The following is a 22,638-nucleotide window of genomic DNA, read 5'->3' as shown; positions in this document are numbered from 1 at the left end:
GATACTCGACCTTCGACTGGCGGGTGCAACAGCCTTCCACGATGACGTCTATCAGTGTCACATATGCACGTGGTGGCAGGCGACGTAGCACACCGTTCGTTTGATCCAAGATCCGTAGTTCTCTCTCACTCTCTCTCCCGTGGCACAGGCATGAGAACACGTGGCCGATCGGCAAGCATAGGACGTGAGCACGCGCGCGCGACAGACCGAGCGCCAGCAACGTTAGTATCCGAACGTCGGAAGCGGACTAAACGATACGGGGAACGGAATCGATTCCCGATCCATTGCCGCGGAAACGGGCCGCGGCGGTACGTAGCTGGGAACGCGAGCTAAAGAACGGAAATCGAAGACCAGCCACGCGATCCTCTCGCGGTGTACCTTCGCCGACATATCGAATCGGATATCGAGGCGCGGAACGTGCGTGGTGCATTTCTCTCGTGGTGCATCCCGTGGCTGAGTCCGATGAGCACGTATACGGCCGTGATACGTACAAATCGTACGTGACTATCGGCTGTATCGCGCGGATATAATCGCGCGAGCCGGAGGTAATTACGTATGCGTTCGACGGAGCAAGAAACGGAGCTAGGGGCGAGCTGACGTGTTCGATTGACCGATCCAGAGATCCGGAAAAATTCCTGGATCGGGCCGCGCGATCCGCTGCATGAAGGTGCCACCAGCTGCGTCAATTTGATGCACGCGAAACCGAGTAGTAGTAGTAGTAGTAGTAGTAGTAGTAATATTAGTAATAGTAGTAGTAGTAGTAGTGGAAAGAAGGAGAAAAAGAAAGCGAGACAGAGCGAGAGAGAAGGAGGGCGAGCGAAAGAGATAGGGAGAGGGCGAGAGAGAGAGAGAGAGAGAGAGAGAGAGAGAGAGAGAGGAGAGTGATGAGACAGGGCGAAATGCGTGCGGACACGTTGGTCGAAAGGCCAAAGTCGAAGGAATTGCGACAGACGGTGCGTGAGAAATCGCGTAAAAGGTCCGCGCACGACTATCGACGCCAGGTGACGTGTGATTAGAATAAGGTCTTATCAGCGTGAGCGTGCACGAGGTACTGAACCACGGCACGAGGTATCCAGTGCCGGCCCCCCTTTGCCGTACAGAAGAGTGGAGGGACAGACAGGTGCTCCAGCTTCTGTCTGTCTGCCTGTCTACCCACCTGTCCGCCCGCCCGACGCGTTTGCTCCGCCGTTTAGGCTCCGTTCACACTCCCCTCGCGATCTTATCCGATACCGAATGCGTTTGAATGATGCGTTTGAACATCGCATTAGTAGCGCCGTGTAGGCCATCGTTCGCGCCTCCCCTCGTTAACCTGTGCGAAGTGGATCGAATATTCTTGGAAATCGAACGATCCATGCGGACTCGCGTTAGACGTGGTCGTTCTCGAGCGTTCGCTGGTTCGCGGTTACGGGACAAGTCGGCTTTGAGCAGCGTGGCTCGTTAGATGGATTCGGTGTGTCGGAATGTTCAGCAGAGTGAGAATTTAAGAAAACGCGACACCGTTTTATCTCGATCGTTTTAAGCTCTGTCCACACGTCCGCGATCCGAGAGATCCGAGGCGATACGAAACGTGTATGTTTCAACGGTGCTTTTGAACGTTGGACTAGTTACGCGATGTAGGATGCGATATGTATGCGTCGTTGAACATCAAAGTGGTCTATCAGAGGATTTTTATTAATGCAACTTTATTCGTGCCGTCGTTAAACGTGACGTTAGAATGCTGACTCGTTTCGATCTTTATGAATACGTTACAGGGAAAATAGCGGTGTAGCATTTGAGCATACACGGAAAGTCGAAATCACTGCTGTCTATTGATAATACTCCAACATCCTCGTCTAATTTTATATACGCGAAGATCACGCCATGTCTCTTATCCGAATTTCCCCACATTTTTATCCCCCTCCTATCCACATTTTACTACTTCCACGAAATACAGGTGTGAATCGAATTGCTTCTGTTCGCAAATTTTTCTATCTCGAAATTGATCGTACGAATGATCGATTAAGTTTCTGATTAGGTGCGCAATACATCTTATCTCGTTTCGTTTAAAAGTATCGCGAAATTAAAATGTTTCGAATAAAATGCGTTCAATTTTCTTACCAATTGCATCTGCGACGTTTATGCCCATCTTATTCTGAGATATTAACGTCGCTATGGATCTCTGAACGTATAAAATGGCGACCGAAACTAACATTCCTGTGGTATGTCATTATCGTTACGATCGATCGTTTATTTGCTGACGCTATCGATAGATCATCTGATCGTATCGGTCGGATATTTTGCTTTACATCGTCTAATTAATAGAACGAAGCTTGTATCTTCCTTGCTTTCATTCGCCACTTAATTACGCGATGAATTCGAGAGGAAAAATAAATAAACCGAAGCGGACACGATGGAAAATTATTTCTAGATACTGGACTCGATGCGAGTCGATGCCTTTCAATGTCACAACTTTTCGCTTATTAAATGTAAACGACCGTCTGTTAGTCTGATCGGACACCTATTTTATCATTATCTGTCTATCATCATCTGACAGACAGTTTGCATCGATGAATTTGTAAAATCACCTTCGTGGATTTATTGATACGGAAATTCCACGTGTAAAACGTTAGGATACAGGATCGAAGTGGAAATGCTAATTTTCATAAATATACCAATGTATACCGATTAAGCGTTTGATACTTCCTGATAGAAAGTCTCGCGTGAAGGGTTTAGACATAGATCTTATTTTCATAGTTGACGTTGGCTGTGAAATTAAAATCGACGGATAGACGGTGCCTACATAATTGATCTCGTTTGATATATTTGTCGCAAGTACGTGTCTTTGTGACATAAATGTCCTTAGAAATAAATATCACGCGTGTCTGTGTATTATTGGAATAGAAACGATCGTTGTTGCTGACGTTGTATGCTTGGTGAGATTATGTTTACGAACAATTAATTAATCGTATACTTTATTCGCCAAGCTTTACAACGACACGTTGTTTGCGAAAAAATGTCAGTAACGTTAAATTTTATTTCAAATTTGTTTCTTTATTATTGTTTATTTGATATCTAGAAAATAGATATTGTCATCGAATAGTAAGTAAATATAATTTAAGTTAAGTTTGCAATTATTTATACTTGTCTTTATAATACTTGCGACGAGTTATTAATTTAGCATCAATTTTTATGTTATTCGTTAGTTATGTCTGTCTTCGTTATTTACCAGCAACTATTTTCTCTGTATTTACGTTGAAATAAGATATGACACGATTAAATTAAATAAATAAAACGATTAGTGTATTATTTCTATTTTCATTATCCATTGTATTTCAAGGAATTCGTTCAGGAATTTCACGATAGAGGGCATAGCCCATCAATTACGATACTTTCCTAACATTTCTTATGTAATATTAATAAAAAACAAGTATTTTAATAAAAATGCATGCGTTGATTATTATAATTTAATTATAGAATAATTAAAATATAATAATAAAGCATTGAATTTATAAATCGTTTTTAGTTCGTGAATTCACCTTTACGTAATACTAGAATTGCTTTCTTATGAAAACGTTTACTATAATAATTATTATAATAAATGTATGCTGACGATGCGATTTATGTAATTGTATACTCCAAATTTTTTAAAATAAATATGCAAAATATAATTTTTATCTTACTTAAATTCAAATTATGCTTATTTCTAGGGAAATTTTAGGGTCATATCTCATGATCCAAACAATTTATTCTAATAAAGGAAATAAGTATTAAATACCGATAATTAATAGTATTACGTTATTTATGCGTTATACTATATATAAATTATATAGTATATAATATCTAATTGATCGACACCAAAATTTAAAATCTTTATAGAAAACAGTAATAATTATAATGTCGCCAGGTGCGATCATGTGTTAACGTTGTGTGCTTTTAAATGTTTTTAATCATGTGATTTTTATTCAATTTCATAACAAACAAAATGAGGAAAGTACGATGAAAAAAGTGCCTAACTATTTTCCTACTTTTATTTATATACCACACGAATTATTCTCTGCAAAGGGGTTATATTACCTCAAAAATGGAACACCTGTGTCATATTCTCCAAAAGTGCACGACTAATAATTTTGTATATAAATAATAATTTTATTTAAATAATTATTTATTAAATAATGAATTGAATAATGAATTTCAATTATTTATATGATTATTTTATTTACGAATAAAATTATTTCATTGTATCATATTGAAACAATAAGTTATAAAATAATTATACAAACACTGTGTGTTTGAAAATCATGAATGAAAATTATACAAAAATTGCTAAAAAATCGTATATCTTTAATCATAGTGATAAAATAATAAACTGCAACGGTCTGTGGAAACTTGAATGTGATTATTTTTAATATACCACGTTCAAGTAATATAAAAATAACAAAATGCAATCTTTCAATAAAATGCCATCCTTTGGGGATGAGACTTTATCTGCTTGTATGCAGACTGAAATAAATGTGAATATTATTAATAATGAAAGTGACATGGACAAATATTTGAAAAATAATAAATTTCTTTCTAAGATAGCAAATAAGTCAAATGATATTGATAAAGTTACTCGATCAAAGAAAGGTTTAATTAGTTCTACTAATAAAGAAAATAATTCTAAATATACGGAACTTGAAACAAATAATGTTATAAAGTCAAAGCGTATTACCAATACTAGTACATCGAATAAATCGAAAAGAAAAGCTATTAATTCCTCCAAGAAAAATTATAATTTACCTGAGATTCAAAAAGAAAATGTTGACATTAATGTTGATTATGCAAAAAACAATATATCTTCAAATGCAAATACAATGCCGAAACAATGGAATAAATCTGAATTAGCAGCCTTATATGTTGATAATATTGATATAAGAAATAATGTTACACATGGTATAATGAGTGATACAACCCATATAAAGTCATCTAATAGTAGTGCACCTCTAAGTAATATGGAGAAATCTTCAGAAATAAATCCTTCCATCTCTGTTATTCCTACTCAAGATCGATACAAATTAGCTTCTTGGGGTTTACCATCAAACATTCTCCAAGTAATATAATTGAACAATTTACATTTTCATTTACAGTTTCAATGTGAACTATATAGTTTTTTATTTCATTTATTGTGTTAAAAATTAATAAGTATATATTACAGAAATATGAAGCACGAGGAATAACTACTATGTTTGCTTGGCAAATAGAATGCTTATCGAATCATAAAATTATTGAAGAAAATTCTAATCTTGTATATTCTGCTCCAACATCAGCTGGAAAAACATTAGTAGCAGAGATTATCATGATAAAAACAGTATTGGAAAGGCAAAAAAAAGTAATTTTTATCTTGCCATTTGTCTCTGTTGTTAGAGAGAAAATGTATTACTTTCAAGTAAGATTTAAATATATGGATAAATAATTTAGAAATAGCATATGTATTAAGCATATATATTAATTATAATTTTTTAGGATTTATTATCTGATAGTGGGATTCGAGTAGAAGGATTTATGGGTGGTGTAGTACCTGCTGGAGGATTTGCAGCAACCCATATTGCAATAGCAACTATTGAAAAAGCAAATTCATTAGTAAATCGTTTAATGGAAGAAAATGAACTAGTCAATGTTGGAGCTGTAATTATAGATGAATTACACCTTGTTGGTGATCCAAATCGTGGATATCTTCTTGAATTACTTTTAACTAAATTAAAATACATGCGTTCTAGGTAACTGAAATACATTTATCACCATTTGCTTTAAAAATAATATAATACACTAAATAAATAATATAGCATGATAAATTAAAAATAAGAAATTTATACTTTTTTAATTTTGTTTTAGGGATGAAAATATTAATGTACAATTAATTGGCATGTCTGCTACACTTCCAAATTTATCCCTTTTAGCTAAGTGGCTAGATGCTGAATTATATAAAACGGAATTTAGACCAGTACCTTTAAATGAACAGTGCAAGGTATGTCAAAAGATATGAAAATATGCTATTTTTATTATTTGTAATCACCGATATAAGTGCTTATATTTTTAGATAGGTAAAAATATATATAATAACAAATTGAGTGTTATAAGAACCTTAACACCAATGCCAGAATTAACTATGGACTCAGATGATATTCTTCAGCTATGTATTGAAACAATATCTGATGGTCATAGCGTTTTAATCTTTTGTCCAACAAAGAATTGGTGTGAAAAGCTAGCTAAACAAATTGCTGCTGCATTCTGTAATATAGGTTTGTTTGTATATTTTAGTTATATATTTTGAATTCAGTTTATAACTATATCATAATATAATTTATAATTATCGTTAGGTCGAGAAGATACTGAATTAGGTAAAACTTTGAGACACCAATTAAATTCTACATTAATTTCTGAAACATTAGAGCAATTAAAGCGTAGTCCTACAGGTTTAGATAGTGTACTAAAAAGCACAGTTTCATTTGGGACAGCTTTTCATCATGCTGGTCTTACTATAGATGAACGCGATATTATAGAAGGATCTTTCAGGTTTATACTTCATATCCCTTCCATCTTATATGAATATTTAAAGGAATATTTAAAGAAAAAGCTTCAATTAATTGTTCAATTATTTTAGATCTGGATCTTTAAGAGTTCTTATAGCTACATCAACTTTAAGTAGTGGAGTAAATTTGCCAGCTCGAAGGGTAATTATTAGATCTCCACTGTTTAATGGCAGACTGTTAGATAGTCTTACATACCGACAAATGATAGGACGGTCAGGCAGAATGGGGAAGGATACTGCAGGTAAAATAAAATAATAGAATAAAATTATTTAAACCTACTTGTACAAATAGATAGTGGTGAGAAGTATGAAACACGTTATATTTTTATAGGTGAAAGTATACTGATGTGTAAACCAAATGAAAAAAAATTAGCTGAAACATTATTATCAGCTCCTTTGGAAGCAATTGAATCCTGCCTTGATGATTCAGGACCTTTAATTCGAGCTCTTCTAGAAGCTGTAGCTAGCGAGGTCATGCATACTTCGTCCGATCTTGAATTGTACACTAAATGTACTTTAGTAAGTTTGAGCGATGAACACAATTCAAAAGATCCGTCGAATGAAGCAATTAAATTTTTAGTAGACAATGAATTTTTATTGTAAGAATATATAAAAATTCTTTTTTCAAATTTTTTTTAATTACATAGTACTTCTTTACTTCATGTCATAATATTGTACAGCTTACAAACAACTGAAGAAGGACATAGATGGGTAGCTACAGCATTTGGCAAAGCATGTTTAGCAGCTTCTATATCACCTAGGGATGGCTTGTTTTTACTTGAAGAACTTCAAAAAGCGAGACGATGCTTTGTTTTGGATACAGAATTACATGTGGTATATCTAGTGACACCAGTCAGTTCTGGAAATCAAATTGGAGCTATCGATTGGATGACATATTTTGAATTATGGAAACTGCTATCAGAAAGCGAACGTAGGGTTGGGCAACTTGTTGGTGTAGAAGAACGATTTTTAACATCAACTATTAAAGGCATTGTGCGACCAGGAAAATTGGTACAGTTTTCATTCTTAAATAATAAATATTAATAGTTAGCATTAACAATCTACATTAGCATTAGCAAATTAATATTGTACACTAAATAATACGAACTTACACTTTTAGCTTAATATACATAAGAGATTTTATACTGCATTGGCATTACATGATTTAGTTCGTGAAGTTCCTCTTAATACAGTTTGTAAGAAATATGGTTGTTGTCGAGGAGTCCTTCAAACTTTACAACAATCTGCTTCTACATTTGCTGGTAATATTTTTTATGTTTTAGAAGAGAATATTTTACTTTATAATATCATTCTATTTTAAAATCGCCCATAGGAATGGTGACGCAATTTTGTAAGCAATTGGGTTGGGACTGTATGGAATTACTAGTCTCCCAATTTCAGACACGATTACAGTTTGGTGTTTGTAGAGAATTATTGGATTTACTACGTCTTCCAATGTTAAATGGACTACGTGCTAGAAGTCTTCATAAACATGGAATCACAACTGTAGCAGATTTAGCTCTTGCTAATGAACTTGATGTTGAACGTGCTCTTTATAAAGCAATTCCTTTTGAAAGGTATATTACTGTAACATTTTATTCGTGTATTATATATTTATAAATTATAGTAAGGTCCAACAAAAGGGAATATTATTAGAGTTACATTTTAGCGAAAAAGAACAAGATGGTGAACACGAATCGGAAGCGGTAAAACGAAATAAAATGAGGACAGTGTTCGTCACTGGAAAAGACGGTTTAACACCTCACGAAGCTGCAATTATGTTAGTTAATGAAGCCAGAACATTAGTACGGGTAAGTAAAAGTGATGTAGTTGAACGTTTTTGAATGATTTTGGGATCTAATAACTTTATATTTGAATTATAGAACGAACTAGGATTGCAAGATATGTCGTGGAAACAAAACGAACAATCTGTCATTACAAACGTATCTAATACAGAAATAAATTCACGTATACAACAAGATACGCTTCAGACTACGAAACATACAGATATACAAATAGAAAGTGAAACTGCACGCAATCATATTCAAAGGAAAATGAATTTAAGCGAAAAAGTCATAAAAGATAAAAAGAAACCATATTTAATATACAACCAGACTATGAATAAAGATATTAATTTTACTAGCAAAGAAGAAAGCACATTAAATCATAAATCCAATATAAATGAAAAATCCAAAATTGATATAAATACTACAGAAAATACTAGTTATTCTAAATGTAACTTAGAAAATAATATGATACAAGAGCAAAAGGATGATAATATAAAACTTACTGATCAATTACTGCAGATAGACTTACCAGAAACTTTCGATCTTTCAGTCGAAAAGCTATCGGTAGATGTCTTTGAAAATAGTAATTCTAAAGTAACATGTGATTCTCTACAGAAACGAAATAGCGAATCATTAATTCGCGTTCATGATAGCAAAAGAAATTGTAGGCAAAATTTCACTATTGAACCTTCAATTAATAATGTCCAAGGCAATCAGGATATAAGTAATATACATACCAAAAAAATAAGAATCTCCATTGAAGCAAATACTGAAATATCACCTTGCGTAAATGAAATTACACGTTTATCTAGTGTTGAGAGTATAAAATTAGCAGTTTCGAGAAGTCCTAGTTTATTCGATGATAGTTTAAATTTCGATACACAAATTTGCAATATACTGGAACAAAATATCGTTGATTCTCTTCAGTTTTCAGATTTTGAAAACACTAAATTACTTGAACAAAAAGTAACGATACAAGACGAAGAAAATATAAAATTACAAACCACCTACACTATTAATAATGAAACAGAAGCAAAAGAAAAGAGTATAAAAGATAACGATGTAAATAAAGATTCTTCAAATTTTACAGATCCACAGATGAAGCACAATATGATTTCGTGGAAAGATGATTCTTGGAATGAATCAAAGAAAGTAACGGAAAAATTAAACAAAATTGTAAACAAAAATGACGAAGATAAACGTAGCATTAAAAACATAAGAAATACAAACATGCAATCTATTATAGAAACCGCTGGAACAAGTAATTCAATACCAGAAACAAATAAAAAATACGAAATGAAATTTGAAAAAACTACAAGTACTCCAGTTGATTTGAAAAAAGTATCACAGAAACGCAGATTAGCGGATGTATCCGTGGTAAAATCACCTGTAGCGGGTGTTTTCGTTTTTAATAAAAATCGTGTACCATCAATAGACTCAAATAAATCAGATTCAGATGATATTGTTATTGCTTCCCAGAATATAAATTCACCTACTACAAATAACAAGATACTAAATAAATTAGACTCTGAAAAGAAACAGAAGATGTATAAAAGCTATGTAAATACTATTCCAAACGTAATAGAAATTGAAAAATGTCAAATTAGATCAAAATTGAATGAAATACTTGCACAAAATGTTGTATGTAATAAAAAATGTAGTACAGGTAGTGTAATTTCGAATTCAGATGAAGATACACCCATAAAATCAACAAAGATTTTACAAAAATCTAAGATTAGTCTAAGAAAAACTAGAAATAGTCCTAAGACAAGTGTACGAACAAATGAACTCGTAGATACCATAAATGAAATAACTAATTGGAATACATTAAATGTCATAAAAGTTGGGAGTGATAGAGGTACATTTAATTTATTTAGACGTGAAGTAATGCAAAAACGATATGTTGCTTTAGCTTTAAATTGTGAACTATATAATAATGAAGCAAATAATATTGGTTCTAAGATCATTGGCTCTGTTATTACTGAAAGAAAAAAGAAATCTAAAAAAGTGGAAAATTACGTATATGCAGATAAAAAATTGTGTGGTGCTTCTATTGCTTGGGAAAATAATATTGCGTATTATATCTCTTTTTCTAATGAACCAGGTATTAAAAATTATATTAATATTAATTTATCTTCTAATTGATTCATAAAATAATAAATTTTCAGATCTGAAAGTTCCAGCCAAGGAACAAATGAAATTATTTAAAGAATTACTTTCTAATACTCTTTTGTATGCAAAATGTTTTGCGACTAAAGAAATATATAAAACCTTATATGAATGTTGTGGTATTACAGCAAATTGCAAATTTTTAGACCCAAAAGTAGCAAGTTGGTTATATGATGGTAACATTTATGAAAAAACTTTTAATGAAATGGTAAGTAATATTTATTTTTATTAGGAACATTATTTTATAATGAATATAAAAATTAATTAATAGGTGAAAGAATATTTTCCACAAGGGTCTTTCATAACTCAAAGGATAGGTACGTGTTATGATATAGGACCTGGATTGCATATCAAAAGTTCAAAACCAGGAGAACTTAGAGCATCTGCAGAAGCTGTACTTACATGGCATATAACAGATAAGCTGTTAAACAAATTAGAAGAACTAAGTCCAACATTACTATATACATTTAAAGGTATAAATACTACAAATATTCAATTTTAATCTATTCAATTAATCTATTATTTTCTTCTGTTCTTAAAAAAAATTTTAAATATATTTTTAGATGTTGAAATGAAAATAGTGACCTTACTAGCTTGTATGGAACTAAGTGGGTTAGGTGTATCTTTAAAATCATTACGAGATTTGTCTGCTGTTATTCACGAAGAAATGAAATCATTGGAAGAACGAGCACATACATTATGTGGAAAAAGATTTAACTTTTCCTCGTCTAAAGAAATTGGACAAGTATATATATTTTTTTTGTTTAAGTGAGATAGATATAATTTCTTGAATTTATTTGCTAAATTCTTATTTATATAGATTTTAGGTTTATACAAAGGCAAAAAGATCAGTGTTAACAAAACTGTATTAGGACAATCTGATCATCCAATATCTAAACTTGTAATGTCATGGCGTAAATTAAATGCAACTCAATCTAAAGTATGTCTACATTAAAAAAAGAAACAAAAAAAAATATATATATATCTTAAAAATACAATAATGTATTAAATTAAAATTCTAGATTATTCATCCAATATTATGTTTGGCTCAACACAGTTCTCGTATTCATAGTAACAGCGTTACGTGTACATTAACAGGTAGAATTTCAATGCATGAACCAAATTTACAAAATGTGCCAAGGGATTTTAGTTCTGAAGATAATAGCTTTACAATAAGTGTTCGAATGGCATTTATACCTTCCATAGATAATGTTCTATTATCAGCGGACTATTGTCAACTTGAATTTAGAATATTAGCACATTTTTCAAGAGATGCAACATTGTGTGATATTATGCGGAAACCAGGTGATATTTTTAAGAATATTGCAGCAAATTGGAATCACATTTCTGAAGATCAGGTATATAAAATACTAGAAATACAACGTATCCCTAAACATAATTTTAATGTTAACTCATCAAAAGGTCGACGATAAAATGCGTCAGCATACAAAGCAATTGTGTTATGGTATGATTTATGGTATGGGAGTCAAAACACTTGCCGAAAACTTATCGATAGACGAAGTTAAAGCCAAAGAATTTTTAGAATCTTTTATGAATGCATATCCAGGTATATCTAAATGGTTGAATAATGTACTGGAAGAAGCACGTGCAAATGGTTATATAACAACGCTTTTGAAAAGACGTAGAATGTTTCCTGGATTAACAAGTACAAACTCAGTGGAGAAATGTAAATGTTTTTGAATATTATATACTTTTTTCAAAAATATGTTTAAATAAGTAGAAAAATAATTATTGTAATTTTTCTTATTGTACAGCACAAGCAGAACGTCAAGCAGTAAATACTAAAATTCAAGGATCTGCAGCTGATATTGCTAAGAAGGCAATGGTGAAGATTGAAGAACGAATGCGATCTGAATTTCCAACATCTACAATCATTATGCCCACTGTTAATTCTACTCGTAAATTAAGAAGTAATAATAGAGAAGTGCAGCAAAGGGGTGGCTACTTGGTATTACAGCTCCATGATGAACTTTTGTATGAGGTATTTAGCAATTATGTATAATTTGAATAATTTTATAATTCCATAGGAGGAATTCAAAATTTTTCTCATCGTTTTTTCAACTTAGGTATACATACAAGACCTAAAACAAGTTGCAACAATAGTAAAGGAATCAATGGAGCAAGTGTGTCATCTTGCAGTACCATTACCTGTAAAACTTAAAGTTGGATCAGCATGGGGCGATCTTTCTGAATATACTATTTATTAATCTATTAACTTATTTTTATAGAAAAAACCTTCATGTTTTAAATATCTTTTTATATTTATATATTTTTTTACACCCAAATGTAATCAATCATGTTCCAGATTTTTACTCTAAAAAGTAATTGTTATTGTATAATATTGTGAATTTTTACATAATGAAATGAATTGTATATTTAAATGAAATAAATAATTTATACTTAATGATTGTACCTCAGAAAATTAAATGGAGTTATCTTAGGTATAGGATTTAAATATGAAAGATATTTGTAATAAGACACTATTTACTAAATATAAATTTTTAAACAATTTTGATATTTTAACAATATTATAAAAAGTATTAATCCATACGATACAAAATTCAAGGATATTATATAAAAAATATTTAAATAATAATTTAGTTTTTATATGTCTACTTATCATTGTTATTATTGTTATAAAAATGAATAGGTGATTGTATTGTGTAATACCATCATACAATAAATAAAAATCTTCGTTATTCAACATTTTCTATTAATATATGTAATAATAACTTTAGAAGTATTATATTCTATTTGTAAATTAAAAAAAATATTTTTTAAATTGTATCACAGGGAGGTGCAAGTGATTGATGTAATTTTGTTACTGCTGTTTGTACTATTTGTTGAAAAGTTTCATCTTCCTTGCTAGTTACTTCTAAATTTAATAAATCTATGTGTGCTTTCTTTCCATCAACTGTTACATACAGTTTTTCTCCTTTAAAAATCTTGGGAACAGAGTCCTCACCAAACATTTCTTGAAGCATCTCTATCAAACATTCTTTAAAATGCATTCGATCCATTTTTGTAGGTGCAGGTAATATTTTAGGTGGTTGTTCCATCATCTCAGCTTGTAATATTGCAGTTAAAACAGAATCTGCATACATATCATTTACAGGTGTTGCAACCCATTCCATAGTAACAATTTTTCCATCAATTGTTACATCAATATTTTTAAAAACACGTAACTTTTTATCATCTACAACTTCCAAATTTCCTGCAATTTGAGTTAAGAGATGTTTTAGTACTGGTAATGATGCTGAGAAGTATACACTCTGTCTCTGAATAACTTGACTCATGCTCATATCTGTGTATTTTGATAAGTCACAAGGTGCTAGCATATGATAATTGAAGTTTCTTTTAACTAAAACTCCAGATAATGTTTGTCCTGGTTTTGGTGTTTCCATTGCTAATGTACCCATTACTTTAGCAGTTTTTTCTCCTCTAAAATATAACTCTATAGCAACAGTATTTCTAGGATTGTGTATCTCCATTGTTGTATTGGGATCATCTTCATATTCTCTTTGCAATGCAGCTTTTAATCTACCCATTTCATTTTGTTCTCCATGCACAAGTACTACATGTGGTGGCTTTAGAATACGTATAAATTCTGAAGTTTGTTGATAGTCTGTATGTGCTGAAAATGATATATAGTCAACGGACATTTTTAATGGTAACTTTTGTCCAGACATGGTTGTAATTTCTTCAGGTTCTGATAAAATAGTCTTTGCCAATGTTCCCTCCACACAATAACCAGCAATTATAACTCCATTTTTTGCATCTGTACACCAAGATTCAAATAATTCTCTTGATAGACCACTTTGCATCATACCAGGAGAAGCCATTACTACACATGGTCCAATATCTTCAAAATGATCAATACCTTTCAAATTAGAAATATGTTTGAATACAAAAGGATTATTGATAGCTATTTGTCTCCTAATTTTATCATTCATTGCATTTACATAAGTTTGATAAACAGCCATACACTTCTTTGCTAAAGAAGAAGCATAATATATTGGAATTTCATGGAGTTCAGGATGTTGACTCCAATATTCATCCAAAATAAGAAGAAGCTCTTGTGCTCTACCTAATGCAAACACTGGTATTAAGCATCTTCCACCTCTATTAACAATTTCATGAACTAGATTAGTAAATCTTCCTTCACGATCTTCTCTTTTTTCATGTATATGTGTACCATAGGTAGATTCAGTAATTAAAACATCAGGGTGAATGTTTGGAATTTCTGCAGCCATCAAATGTCTGTCTTCTTGCCGACTAAAATCTCCAGTATATAAAATTTTAACACCTGCTATTTCTATCATAAACATAGCAGCACCTAATACATGACCAGCATTATAAGCCCAAAATTTTATTCCAAACACATCCTTTTCTTCATGGAAATTGATAGTTTCTATTTTATCCATACTAGTTTCTAAATCAGATTCAGTATACAACATTTGTTCAGTTGCAATATTACTAACTTTAATATAATCAGATAAGAGCCAACGATAAATAGCTTTCGTAGCATGAGTCATAAAACATCGTCCTTTAAAACTGGTCTTTTGTAGAAACCATGGTAAAGCTCCACAATGGTCCAAATGAAAATGTGAAATTAACAGTAAATCTATTTCATCTGCTTCTACTAAGTCCACAAATGGTAATGCATCCATGCCAGATAAACCAGGATGAATACCACAGTCTAACATAATTTTTTTGCCTTTAAATTCTAACATGATACATGATCTTCCTACTTCTTGTCCAGCTCCAAGTGGTCTAATTGATAATAAATCACTTTCTTCAGCTGGTACTTGAGTTTCTGGTTTTCTTTTCGCGGACATTTTTTATAATATTATAATTATCATACACAATAGAAAAAAAGTATACTTTCACAATCTCATGTTTCTTATTCATAAATTATATTTCTACATGTAACTCAGCATAATTATATTATATAAAACGACATGCATTTCTTACTGTGTATATAGATATTGTATATGTAAACATATCTTATCGTTGTACCGAAAAGAAAAAATGAATCTTCAATGATTTATGTACCTAACTAATATGAACTCTGTAGTAGAGGTTAGAAAATTGTATTCTTGATTTTGCAATGAAAGTGTATGAAAGATATTTTCAATTAAATTAGTTACTATAAATTGATCTTTTGCTTTGCTAATCGCGTTTCGTAAATATAATATCAAATTAATATTTAAATTAGTGTACTACGACTTTTAAAACGTGATCTATGCTGTTGTGTTCGTACAGAAAAATTCAACACGCAGTTTTACGCGCGACGCTATGTTGTATGCGAAAACGTAAGTACAATATTTGTATAAAATAAATTTATTCTCATGCGAATATATATATATTCTATTGTTCTGTATATTTTATAATATATAAAATAGCTTATGAGAAATGTAAATATTTGAAAACTTAACTTGTTTAACAAAAATATTTAATAGTTCTATGATTTTAAACATTATTAACCTTTTTTATTGTTAATGAATTTTTTCCTAATACTATCACCTTTATTTTACTTGATATTAAAAAAAGAGTAACTAATAAAAGATATTCTCTTTTTTATGTAAAATTAAATTCTTTATTTTAAAATTATGAAAATTTATTTAAGATATATTTTACACAATTATTTGTAAATTTTAATATCCAATATATACTTAATATCTAATAAATGAGAATATTTACATATCTACCTAAATTAAAATCGGTACATATTTGTATATATGTACTACGATTTTGTACTAAAAATTGCACGGTATAAAAAAACGAACTAATTTGTTGCTATAAATTACATAGCTATATGTGGTAACAGTGACGCCATAATGGACGAACACATTTCTTTTCTAACGTTTAGAAATTTGTCTACCTCACATTAATCCTTTTTAAATTTTAATAATATATTTATTCAAATTGGAATAAAAGTATAATTATTTAACATATTTAATAAAATAAGTAACTAATTTAGAGATATCTAATCTATAATCAACTAATTTTAATTAAATAAGTGCATTGTAAAATTGAGGATATTTGAACAATGTAAGTTAGATACAAAATTCCTACCTTAACAATCGCCAAATGGAATTTTTCATTTTCCCGTGGTAAAAGTCTATTGAATACATATACACTTAACAGACCATAAAGATACAAAACTTTTATAAACAATGTACAGAAAAAAGTTACTTTAATCACATAAATAATTCAAATATTTCACTTTTCACTCGAAATGTAAAATTCTCCGCACTATTCAAATTTCAACTGTCGTTAGGTTCGTTATTGCCGACAGATGGCATACCGATGAAATCGTTCAATTCTATTCCGCGCTAAAATGAATTATTGTAATATGTAATTTTATACGAATACAGAATTTTATGTGCAAATAGTATTAATTTTAAAACTATTGTAAAGATATATTTCGATCAAAAATTTGTATATTACAATTTATATTATTTCAATGTGATTTAATCTTGAGATGAAATATAAATTTAGAAAGATAATAAAAGTAGTAATGCATAAAAAAATAAATAAATAAATAAATAAATACTATGCATTGTACTAAATGACATATTTAAAAGTTTATTTTAATGACACTTAACCATATTTCGTAGCTTACAACACTGTATACACATATCTTTTAATTATTGAAAATAATTAATCTATATAATTCTTTTTCCAATTTGCACTTGTAATGTAAAAGAATACGTTAATTATAAGAACACATTTGACTAAGAAAAATTCAGAATATCATTAAAAGGTGGCGCTTTGAAAAAGTATATGCTTGTAAAACGCGCCAAATTAGATTTACATAAAATATATCATATCACAATTTATAAAGTGTTTTATAACAATCACGAAATCTACTCGTATAAAAATATTACATATTTTAATCTTTACATGCATATAATATTAGAGGTAATATTAAAAATTACACAAATTATATAGAAATAACATGAAAATAAGATTTATCACTATTCATATTCACATATTAGAAAATAAAAATGTTTTTATTGTATAAAAAGATTACAAAAATAAAATGTATAAATATTTATTTATTTATTTTACGAAAAATGTACACAAAATTTAAGTATAGCAGTTATAAAGAAAATTTGAAAACATTTACTATTATGTATACTTTGTTTATATATTGCGAGTTTATTTGGCTAGGCAAACAAAGTTCAAATTGTCAAAATAAGGGACGTGATAACAGATTTATTTTTTATTAAATTAAATACGAATTTTTAAAATTTTCTATTTATTTTTAATCTACTGATTGTAAATATTTATTTTATTATATAATAACTTATGCTGGTATTATCTCTAAAAAAGAGTAATACAAGAAAATATTATCTGACATACTATTAACTTATTGTCATTCTTAATAAAAAAATACGAGCTAATATAATAATTAATTACATAATATTTATATGTAAATTTCAATTTTTTATACTTATAATATTTTCTTTACGTTAAATAATATTTTTAACACTGAAGCTTTATTTAAATAATTTCAATCTTTCGCAGGATTTTTTATATATTTGTTACTATCCATTGTCAATTGCGTAGCGATGTGGTAATGTGGAGCATGGATTATATTAGTAGCTTAACGGATTATTCCTCGTGACAACGTGCTTCTCTAATAATTACCAAATAGTTCTAACTGTATGTATCTAGTAACGGTATCTTACTGCACTTCGCCTATAAAAATAAAAGACACTGTTTGATATGAGTAAGTAAAATTTAAACGTATCATTATATTTCTACAATCGTATCTTTTTTTCTACTTCACATTACGTTTCACTCAGTAGTTGATTATATAATTTTTCTTCTCTACCTTGGTGGATACAGAATCTAGATGGTGATGTCGAGTTCACATAACAGACTACATATACAGCATTCATATAAATACATTCACTGCGGTTGCCGCGGATTAATTTGAATATCCGTATATTTTCGAAAGAATTTTAAAGCAAATGTTATTTGATATACTTCTTATCTCTATAAAGTAATTATCATTTTAGACTTTTAGACTTATTTTTTTTCACAAATAATAAGATTTATGATTAAGTTTGTTAGCTAACTTGTTATAAGAAATTCAATGAACGAATATATTACATAACATGTTACATTTTGTACATTTTGTAATCGTTATTTTTATTTGCTAATTTTTTATTTCACGCAGTATATTTTTGAAATTATCTAAAAAGGAAAAGAAATTTTTGAAGATACCTTTATCAATTCATTTCATAATATCTATGAACGATAACGATATCATCTGTTCATTCTAGTTAAAGTAAATAATACTTTTATCTTTTTATCTAAATGTATAAGTTCTCGCATTCATCGATAATTTTTTAAATACATTTTTATGGATAATATATATTTGATATACTGTTATATTTCCTTTTTGATATACTTTCATTAAGTTAAATTGTCTACACAAACAATAAATTTTTCTATCACGTATTTCACAATTTTACCAATACGCATAAAGAAAAATTATAAGAAAAATGTAATTACTGTCTAAAAGGATAACGAGATACGATCAATTTTTTCTTAATTTAAAACCTTTCTATATTATTTCTTTTTACGGCAATTACGGCGTGACTTGATGTAACAGTTGCGTGGACGAACTGGAACGGTAAAGGTCATGAGTATGTAGCATGTCCAGTGTTGCTTTAAGATATCGCATACAGTTACGGTTCTTCAGTCAAACAGTTCAAGCACAGTTATTTTAAAGTTCTCATCTTATTCATTCTTTTTCCTGCCTAACATGTCTCGTTTAACAATAGTTCTAACATTAATCATTCTTGTGTTAGGTTTATACTTGCAACTGGCAAACACGGAACTCAACTTGGAGCTGGTACAAGTAGTGAGTATTATTTTTTTCATTTAAATTCACTTTCAATATTTATTTTATAAAGGATAACAAATTTAATCAGAACATATCTTAGAGTTTACTTAAAAATTTGTCTATTTCAGATTTCGAATTTATTAATAGATTATTAATATCTTTAATGATTAATAATTAAAATTATTAATATTTTAATCGTCATTAAATATCAGTAATTTATCGGTGACTCGAATGTTTATTTCGTTGATATAAATTATAGTATTTCTGTTATAAAATTATTATAAGAAAATGGAATATCAATAATCAAAATATGATATTAATATATTAATTAATAAAAGATCGATAATATAAAAATTAACGGAGAAAGTTTTTTTATTACAAATTTCGATATTTGTTATCTATAATTTTCAAACTTTGACCAGCTGTTTAGACATGGAGAAAGAACACCACGTGAAAAAGAACTGTCGCCGAATGATTTGTCCAACGTTTCAATTTATGAACCTTGGGGCCTTGCTCAGTTGACAAACGTAAGTAATAATTATTGGATGCGAATGTTACGCCGTGAAAGAAAATATAGATGAAAATATCGATGTAATTTATTTTTAGGAAGGAAAAATGAGAGAGTATCGGATTGGAAAAATGTTAAGGGATCGCTATAATAAATTCTTAGGTGATATTTATTACCCAAGTGATGTATATGCCTTCAGTTCGGATCACGATCGAACGAAAATGTCCCTTCAATTGGTGTTAGCTGCTCTTTATCACCCGGCTCCAACGCAAAAGTGGAATGAAAATTTGTCATGGATACCCATACCAACGTATTATATGCCAGAGAAAGTGGATGATCTGATGAAACCCGACTTGTCTCCATTGTAAGTGATTCACTCGATAACGAATTTATTCGTGTTTATTGCGGAGGAAAAGGTACACCTATGTAAAATTATTAAATATACGACAATTAAATATTGATTTAATGGATATTAAAAGATCTATATTTTACCGTTTACAGATACATAAATGCTATTAAAGAAGTGAGAAATACGGAGGAAATTCTAAAAAGAGTATCGCCTTACAAAGATTTATTTGATCTTCTTTTCGAAAAGACTGGCAAGAATGTAACTGCGACAAACGAATCGTATGAAATGTACAATCAACTCGCAGCAAAGGTACAAGAAATTATTTATCGTAATACGAATTTATAAAATTTTATAGGAAATATGCGCTACGATTAAAATAAAAATAATAAAAAATTTAATTCACTTTTAATACGAAATATATAATACAGTTTTTAAATTAATAATTTATATGTTTCGTAGAAAGCCATGAATCTGCCTCTGCCAGAATGGTGTACCGATGAGGTTTACAAGAAGCTCCAAGACACTGTGAAGATCGAGTACGATATACGTTCGTACACACCGTTTTTGAAACGATTGAATGGTGGCGCGTTAATTAAAAGATTCATCGACAATATCAAGATTAACGAAAAGCGCGACAGGCCAAGAAAAATTTACTTGTATAGTGGACACGAAGTGAATATCGCTGCTGTTGCGAAAGCACTAAATTTACCCGAACCTGAGCTGCCACCATACGGATGCGCGATTATACTTGAAAAATTAAGGGACTCAGCTGGCAAGAGCTACATCAGGGTAACCATTCGCGATAATCTATTAATACATCTCTTCGTGTAGTAATATTAAACGTATTCATTTATAGTGTACTTTCAGTATTAACAGTTTATTCTTAAATAATTGCACGAACTAGAAGAAACAGAAATTCGTAAAACAAGCGGTATTAAGATAATAGCCTATTCGTATAATGTATTCGTACCATATCGGTAATTATTCGTGGCATAGTTGATTATACATGATTATTTGCATGAATAATTTTTTTTTAAAATGATATTTCATTTTGTTCGAGTAAAGCATTATGCTCTCTATTAATACTTAATTAATTTCAATTATTAAATACGTAATTATTTACATTATATTACTTTGATTTTTTAGATGCTGTATTGGAGTGGAGCTACCGAAGAATTGAAAGTTTATAAAATTCCTGGAAATGAGGAAATTTGTCCAATGGAAAAATATTTAGATATCGTAAAAGACGTACTTCCGACGAATGAAGAAGTTTACCACAAATGGGATCACTTATCTAAAGAAGACTTACGACAACTATACGAAGAAAGACTTAATCTCAATTAAATATTAATTTCGTGCATTAATGCATCTTAGGATTCAATTTGTTAAAATATAATTGTGACGCAAAATTTATATTCGGTGATTACGATAAAACATGGAAAATTATTTAACAGGTGTTATCATAAACTGATAACATGTATCGAGAGTAGATAAATTTAGCTATTGGATGTACGTAATAAGGCTGGAAATTTTAAATTCTATTGGACAAACAATTGCGTATAGTAAAAGTTAACGATAATAGTCAGTACATATTTAACAGTTGCATAATTTGAGAAAAAAATTTCAATTTAGCTTTTTCTTATACATCATAGGTTTATGACTTTGTTCATAATTTGTTTTGTAGTTCGATAAGTAAATATACAATCACAGACGAAGTCGTCTGTTTCTATACCTCATCTACGATACGATAGTACAATTTATCTTACCTATTAATGGTAATTCGTACTTGTTACCGACAAATGTTATGAAAACATAGTTAAGTTATTTTTTTCTAATAGTTAATAAAGTATCCACTATTGATAATAAAGGAATTTCTTGACTATATAATATTTTATAAAAATTTCACACCGGAAACCAATATTATTTAGCTTGAAAATTCAATATTATTATCAATATCTCTTATAGTTCCCTAAATTAAAAAAAAGTCAGAAATATTTTTATTGACACTTCATACTTTTTGAAATATTTCTCAAAAGTAATAATTAAAAACATCATTGATATCATGGAATATTCATTGTACAATATTCGATTCAATTAAAAATTCGTTTAATTTGTTACCTATGCATTTTCAATCCTAAAATTAACAGAATGAAAAATTTATATTATCGTTACCACTAAATTATCCGCCAAGTATTTCCATACTGGAGTATCGATGTTATTTACATTAGTTTCTATTATTACGTTTACATTATCATCATCTTCATGTCCTTTATCTACAATTTTCCAACATCATTTATTTATTCGCTACTTCAAAGCCACACTCTGATCTACCGAATCACCTGTACCAGCCTAACAGACACGTGCAAATCGACTAAACTATCCCATTCGATT

The 22,638-nt window shown here is 30.0% G+C and overlaps 3 protein-coding genes across 5 annotated transcripts; 2 read left to right on the top strand and 1 right to left on the bottom strand.

Annotated features, from left to right (window-relative positions):
* The first annotated feature begins 4,955 nt into the window (after positions 1–4,955).
* Positions 4,956–12,731, top strand: DNApol-theta (DNA polymerase theta). Its single transcript, XM_017911376.1, has 21 exons — positions 4,956–5,069; positions 5,174–5,404; positions 5,482–5,735; positions 5,851–5,983; positions 6,056–6,257; positions 6,336–6,531; positions 6,620–6,789; positions 6,879–7,146; positions 7,228–7,558; positions 7,668–7,809; positions 7,881–8,124; positions 8,217–8,358; positions 8,431–10,438; positions 10,503–10,711; positions 10,775–10,976; positions 11,067–11,248; positions 11,324–11,443; positions 11,526–11,861; positions 11,926–12,190; positions 12,279–12,505; positions 12,591–12,731. The coding sequence occupies exons 1-21, from the start codon at positions 4,971–4,973 to the stop codon at positions 12,729–12,731; spliced, it is 6,102 nt and encodes a 2,033-aa protein (XP_017766865.1). The 5' UTR covers positions 4,956–4,970.
* A 570-nt stretch (positions 12,732–13,301) lies between these two features.
* Cpsf73 (cleavage and polyadenylation specificity factor 73) lies at positions 13,302–15,362 on the bottom strand. The gene has a single exon (XM_017911396.1). It carries the CDS (start codon positions 15,360–15,362, stop codon positions 13,302–13,304), a length of 2,061 nt encoding a protein of 686 aa, XP_017766885.1.
* A 2,706-nt stretch (positions 15,363–18,068) lies between these two features.
* Positions 18,069–21,698, top strand: LOC108555622 (venom acid phosphatase Acph-1). 3 transcript variants are annotated; one of them, XM_017911391.1, is made up of 7 exons: positions 18,069–18,265; positions 19,356–19,408; positions 19,813–19,917; positions 19,997–20,262; positions 20,400–20,556; positions 20,707–21,036; positions 21,394–21,697. In XM_017911391.1, exons 1-7 carry the CDS (start codon positions 18,262–18,264, stop codon positions 21,589–21,591), a joined length of 1,113 nt encoding a protein of 370 aa, XP_017766880.1. In that variant the 5' UTR covers positions 18,069–18,261; the 3' UTR covers positions 21,592–21,697. The 3 variants fall into 3 exon arrangements, with proteins under 3 accessions (XP_017766880.1, XP_017766881.1, XP_017766879.1); XM_017911392.1 differs by lacking the exon at positions 18,069–18,265 and adding an exon at positions 19,170–19,190 and having other exon boundaries at positions 21,394–21,698; XM_017911390.1 differs by lacking the exon at positions 18,069–18,265 and having other exon boundaries at positions 19,244–19,408; positions 21,394–21,698.
* Positions 21,699–22,638: the final 940 nt, after the last annotated feature.

Source organism: Eufriesea mexicana, unplaced genomic scaffold (genome assembly GCF_001483705.2).
Source record: "Eufriesea mexicana isolate 0111107269 unplaced genomic scaffold, ASM148370v2 scaffold202, whole genome shotgun sequence".
In the NCBI taxonomy this organism is placed as follows: domain Eukaryota; kingdom Metazoa; phylum Arthropoda; class Insecta; order Hymenoptera; family Apidae; genus Eufriesea; species Eufriesea mexicana.
Note: the sequence above shows the minus strand (reverse complement) of the source record. Positions and strands in the feature narration are given on the sequence as shown.